The sequence below is a fragment of the Boleophthalmus pectinirostris genome, unplaced genomic scaffold, assembly GCF_026225935.1.
Source record: "Boleophthalmus pectinirostris isolate CB_2022bp ecotype Guang Dong unplaced genomic scaffold, ASM2622593v1 HiC_scaffold_2824, whole genome shotgun sequence".
NCBI lineage: Eukaryota > Metazoa > Chordata > Actinopteri > Gobiiformes > Gobiidae > Boleophthalmus > Boleophthalmus pectinirostris.
Window position 1 is genome coordinate 349,563 of NW_026571289.1, and position 5,000 is coordinate 354,562.

General features: G+C 50.2%; 1 protein-coding gene across 1 annotated transcript in view; it reads left to right on the forward strand.

The window, feature by feature from the left end:
- lrch3 (leucine-rich repeats and calponin homology (CH) domain containing 3) overlaps positions 1 to 5,000 on the forward strand; it is a 35,988-nt gene that overhangs the window by 16,369 nt on the left and 14,619 nt on the right. Inside the window, exons 7-13 of the mRNA XM_055159855.1 lie at positions 265 to 358; positions 688 to 772; positions 1,189 to 1,313; positions 1,625 to 1,677; positions 2,721 to 2,755; positions 4,516 to 4,670; positions 4,832 to 4,873. Coding sequence (XP_055015830.1) covers positions 265 to 358; positions 688 to 772; positions 1,189 to 1,313; positions 1,625 to 1,677; positions 2,721 to 2,755; positions 4,516 to 4,670; positions 4,832 to 4,873 — 589 coding nt within the window. The remainder of the gene's footprint in view (positions 1 to 264; positions 359 to 687; positions 773 to 1,188; positions 1,314 to 1,624; positions 1,678 to 2,720; positions 2,756 to 4,515; positions 4,671 to 4,831; positions 4,874 to 5,000) is intronic.

Consider the following 5,000-nt stretch of genomic DNA (forward strand, 5'->3'; position numbering starts at 1 on the left):
GTTTTGTTAATAGTTTAGTGTTTATTTTGGAGGGTTTTGTTAATAGTTTTGTGTTTATTTTGGAGGGTTTTGTTAATAGTTTAGTGTTTATTTTGGAGGGTTTTGTTAATAGTTTAGTGTTTATTTTGGAGGTTTTGTTAATAGTTTAGTGTTTATTTTGGAGGGTTTTGTTAATAGTTTTGTGTTTATTTTGGAGGGTTTTGTTAATAGTTTTGTGTTTATGTTTTTGGAGGGTTTTGTTAATAGTTTTGTGTTTTATTGCAGTGGGGAGGAGCTGTATCCAGGACGGTCGTACGGAGCTCTGGACTCTGGGTTCAACAGTGTGGACAGTGGAGACAAACGGTGGTCTGGAAACGAGGTGAGTGAAACAGAAGAGGAGGAGGGTCAGAGGACGTTCAAGAGGACGTTCAGAGGGTCAGAGGACGTTCAGAGGGTCAGGACGTTCTAGAGGACGTTCAGAGGGTCAGAGGACGTTCAGAGGGTCAGAGGACGTTCTAGAGGACGTTCAGAGGGTCAGAGGACGTTCAGAGGGTCAGAGGACGTTCAGAGGGTCAGGACGTTCTAGAGGACCTTCAGAGGGTCAGAGGACGTTCTAGAGGACGTTCAGAGGGTCAGAGGACGTTCAGAGGGTCAGAGGACGTTCTAGAGGACGTTTAGAGATGTTCATGTTCGTGTTTGTGTGTTCAGCCGTCAGAGGAGGACCTCTCGTCTAAAGTGGCCGAGCTGAGCCGAGAGCAGAGACACAGGAGCAGCCTGCACAACGGCGCCCCCTGTGAGTAATGCATGGTACTGGGGGTTCTGGAGCTGTCCTGGAGGGTTCTGGAGCTGTCCTGGAGGGTTCTAGGAGGTTCTGGAGGGTTCTGGAGGGTTCTGGAGCTGTCCTGAAGGGTTCTGGAGCTGTCCTGGAGGGTTCTAGGAGGTTCTGGAGGGTTCTGGAAGGATCTGGAGGGTTCTGGGAGGTTCTGGAGGGTTCTGGGAGGACCTGGAGGGTTCTGCGAGGACCTGGAGGGTTCTGGAGCTGTCCTGAAGGGTTCTGGAGCTGTCCTGGAGGGTTCTAGGAGGTTCTGGAGGGTTCTGGAAGGATCTGGAGGGTTCTGGGAGGACCTGGAGGGTCCTGGAGCTGTCCCGTAGGGTTCTGGGAGGTTCTGGGAGGTTCTCCGCTCACACTTTGTGCTGGTGCTGTTTCAGACTCGGAGTCGGAGCAGATCGACTTCATCGACAGCAGTGCGACTGAGGAGGAGGAGGAGGAGGGACGAAGGCAGAGTCTGAGCTCACAGTTTATGGCCTACATCGAGAAGAGGATCACCAGAGAGGTACTACATCTACTACTACTACTACAACTACATGTACTACTACATGTACTACTACTACTACTACTACTACTACTGCTCCTCCTAAACCAGGTCCATGGGTGTGTACTCGTCCCTGTACTCGTCTCTTTGCTCTTACACTTGTTCTGATCTTCTTCTAAATGTTCTTTGTCCTGTCAGTGGACTTTCTTCTTCAGGATCGATACTTGTGAAAAACGAGGATCTAGTTTTAGTTTCAGTCTCAGTTTTAGTGTCGAGTAGGATCTGATGTTCTGTACTTTGTGGTCTCCTCTCTCATCATGAACGTGTTCCAGGGTTCTCCGGTGAAGAGTGCAGCGAGCCGCACAGACGACAGACGCTTACACAGGTACACCTCCAGACACCTCCAGACACCTCCAGACACCTCCAGACACCTGCAGACACCTGCAGACACCTGCAGACACCTGCAGACACCTGCACCTGCAGACACCTCTGCAGACACCTGCAGACACCTGCAGACACCTGCAGACACCTCCAGACACCTCCAGACACCTCCAGACACCTGCAGACACCTGCAGACACCTGCAGACACCTGACACTGCAGACACCTGCAGACACCTCCAGACACCTCCAGCAGACACCTGCAGACACCTGCAGACACCTGCAGACACCTGCAGACACCTCCAGACACCTCCAGACACCTCACTGCAGACACCTGCAGACACCCTGCAGACACCTCCAGACACCTCCAGACACCTGCAGACAACACCTGCACACCTGCAGAACACCTCCAGACACCTCCAGACACCTGCAGACACCTGCAGACACCTGCAGACACAGACACCTGCAGACACCTGCAGACACCTCCAGACACCTGCAGACACCTGCAGACACCTGCAGACACCTCCAGACACCTGCAGACACCTGCAGACACCTGCAAACACCTGCAGACACCTGCAGACACCTCCAGACACCTGCAAGACACCTCCAGACACCTCCAGACACCTGCCAGACACCTGCAGACACCTGCAGACACCTGCAGACACCTGCAGACACCTGCAGACACCTGCAGACACCTGCAGACACCTGCAGACACCTGCAGACACCTGCAAACACCTGCAGACACCTGCAAACACCTGCAAACACCTGCAAACACCTGCAAACACCTGCAAACACCTGCAGACACCTGCAAACACCTGCAGACACCTGCAGACACCTGCAGACACCTGCAGACACCTCCAGACACCTGCAGACACCTGCAGACACCTGCAGACACCTGCAGACACCTCCAGACACCTGCAGACACCTGCAGACACCTGCAGACACCTGACACCTGCAGACACCTCCAGACACCTGCAGACACCTGCAAACATCTACTGAACCAGGACTAAACCAGGACTAGACCTGGACTAACCGTGGTTCTGTGTGCAGGAGCGTGGTGGATGGAGTGTTGGCGCCCTCTGCTGGTCACACACAGGTAACACACTGCAGATTCTTCAGACTGTGACTCTTGTCCTTCAGGAGAACATCTTCTGCTTCTTCTTCTCTCTCTCTCTCTCTCTCGTGGGTGAGGAGCTTCTAGTCTAGACCAGGATTCGGCAACCCAAACTGTTCAAAGAGCCATATTGGCCCAAAAAAACAAAACCCAGATCTGCCTGGAGCCTTATATAATCTAATATATATATATATATAATATATATATATATATATATATATATATATATATAATAATAATATATATGAGCCTAATATGAAGACGACACAGGCTGTCAGTATGTTAACTGTATAAACCCACTATTAAAATGACTCATAGGCTACAAATACAAAAATACATTCATGATACACAAACCCCTTTGACCCTCTCACACTCGCTGCTCCGTCTGTAGCCACTGAAGTCAGGTGGTTAGTGTTTATTCCTTTGTCATTTAGGCCCTGTTTACACGGACACAGGGATTTTGAGAAACTAATATTTCCCTCCCTGCGTTTTCCAAAGTAACATCGTGCACACAGCATCGTTTTCAAAAAAGTTTCCGTTTACATCAACCCGGATAAATACACCATCGAGCGCCGTCAGAACGACACGACCCTCTGGGAACACCTGGATCAGACTCAAACCTGTAGCTTTTATTTCATTACAGTTGTAAGTTTTACTCACAAATACCTTGAAAAACGTGCATTAGTGAGCGGCTCGCCTCTCCACAGATCTGTTAAAGAAGTGGTAAAATCACTGACCTCTGAGTCGTCGTTCATCTGCTCATGGATCTGATCCATCATCTGTGTGTGAATGAAACACATGAAAAGTGTTTCAGCAGAACAAACAGATGAACTGAAGCTGAAGTGGGGGGTGGTGTCCACCTCCACCTGACAAGAACTTTCCCCGAAAAAAACCAACAACAAAAGAACACGTGCGCAGACGGACGCTCAGAACAACATATAACGAACCAAACTGGATTCACGCTTCTGTCGGGACCCTGCTCCACCTCAGAACCAGACCAGAGCAGCCGGACCTGTGGTCCACAGAACATTCTCACTTTTCCCACACGGAACCAGAGCACAGACGACTGTGCAGTGCAGTCGTCTGTGCTCTGTGGACCACAGTTTTTTTGTTGTTGTTTTTTTTCGGGGAAAGTTCTTGTCAGGTGGAGGTGGACACCACCCCCCACTTCAGCTTCAGTTCATCTGTTTGTTCTGCTGAAACACTTTTCATGTGTTTCATTCACACACAGATGATGGATCAGATCCATGAGCAGATGAACGAGGGTTTTACCCCGAAACAAACCAGATTAAAACAACATCCAAAAAAAAAAATTATTCCTTTTCCATTTTCACTCATTTTTGAAAAAGCTCCAGGGAGCCACTAGGGGGGTGCTAAAGAGCCACAGGTTGCTAACCCCTGTTCTAGAGTCCTCCAGGCATGTTTGACTCATCTAGAGATCTCTCCTGGGCCCTGTTCAGACCCTGTACAAGGCTCCGCCCACAGGCTCCCACATCACAACTCTCCATAAAACACAAAAACACGACACAAAAGTGAACAGAGCGACTGGACAAACCTGATGTGTGTGTGCAGGAGTTTCGCTAGTGCGACGCTCTGAAGGGGGAGCAACTCAGCACAGAGAGCACAGGGAGGGGGGATATTTAACATTTTCCAAACAGTAAAAGTGTGACGTGTGACAGACAAACCTCCTCTTTAAATCACACGTCTTTAATAATCTGTCCCACTTTGCAGAGGTCCAGTCCCGGGTCTGGTCTGGTCCTGGTCCCGGTCCTGGTCCCGGTCCTGGTCCTGGGTTGGAGAGGATGAGGAGAGAGGCTCAACTTGCGGCTCAGAAATACGACGAAGAGAGACACAAGAACACGAGGCACACGACCACCTACACCAAGGTACACACACCTGGTTTAGACCTGGTTTAGTCCTGGTTTAGTTCTGGTTTAGTCCTGGTTTAGTCCTGGTTTAGTCCTGGTTTAGTTCTGGTTTAGTCCTGGTTTAGTCCTGGTTTAGTCCTGGTTTAGTTCTGTTCTAAACCTGTTTCTGTTGTTTTCAGCTTAAAGCTCAGAGTCCGTCAAAGTCCAGTCCAGAGACAGAGGTGAGTCCAAACCCCCCCCACCTGTCCCCCCGTCTCACCTGTCCCCCCTGTCCCCCCGTCTCACCTGTCCCTCCTGTCCCTCCTGTCCCTCCTGTCTCCCTGTCCCCCTGTCCCCCTGTCCCCTGTC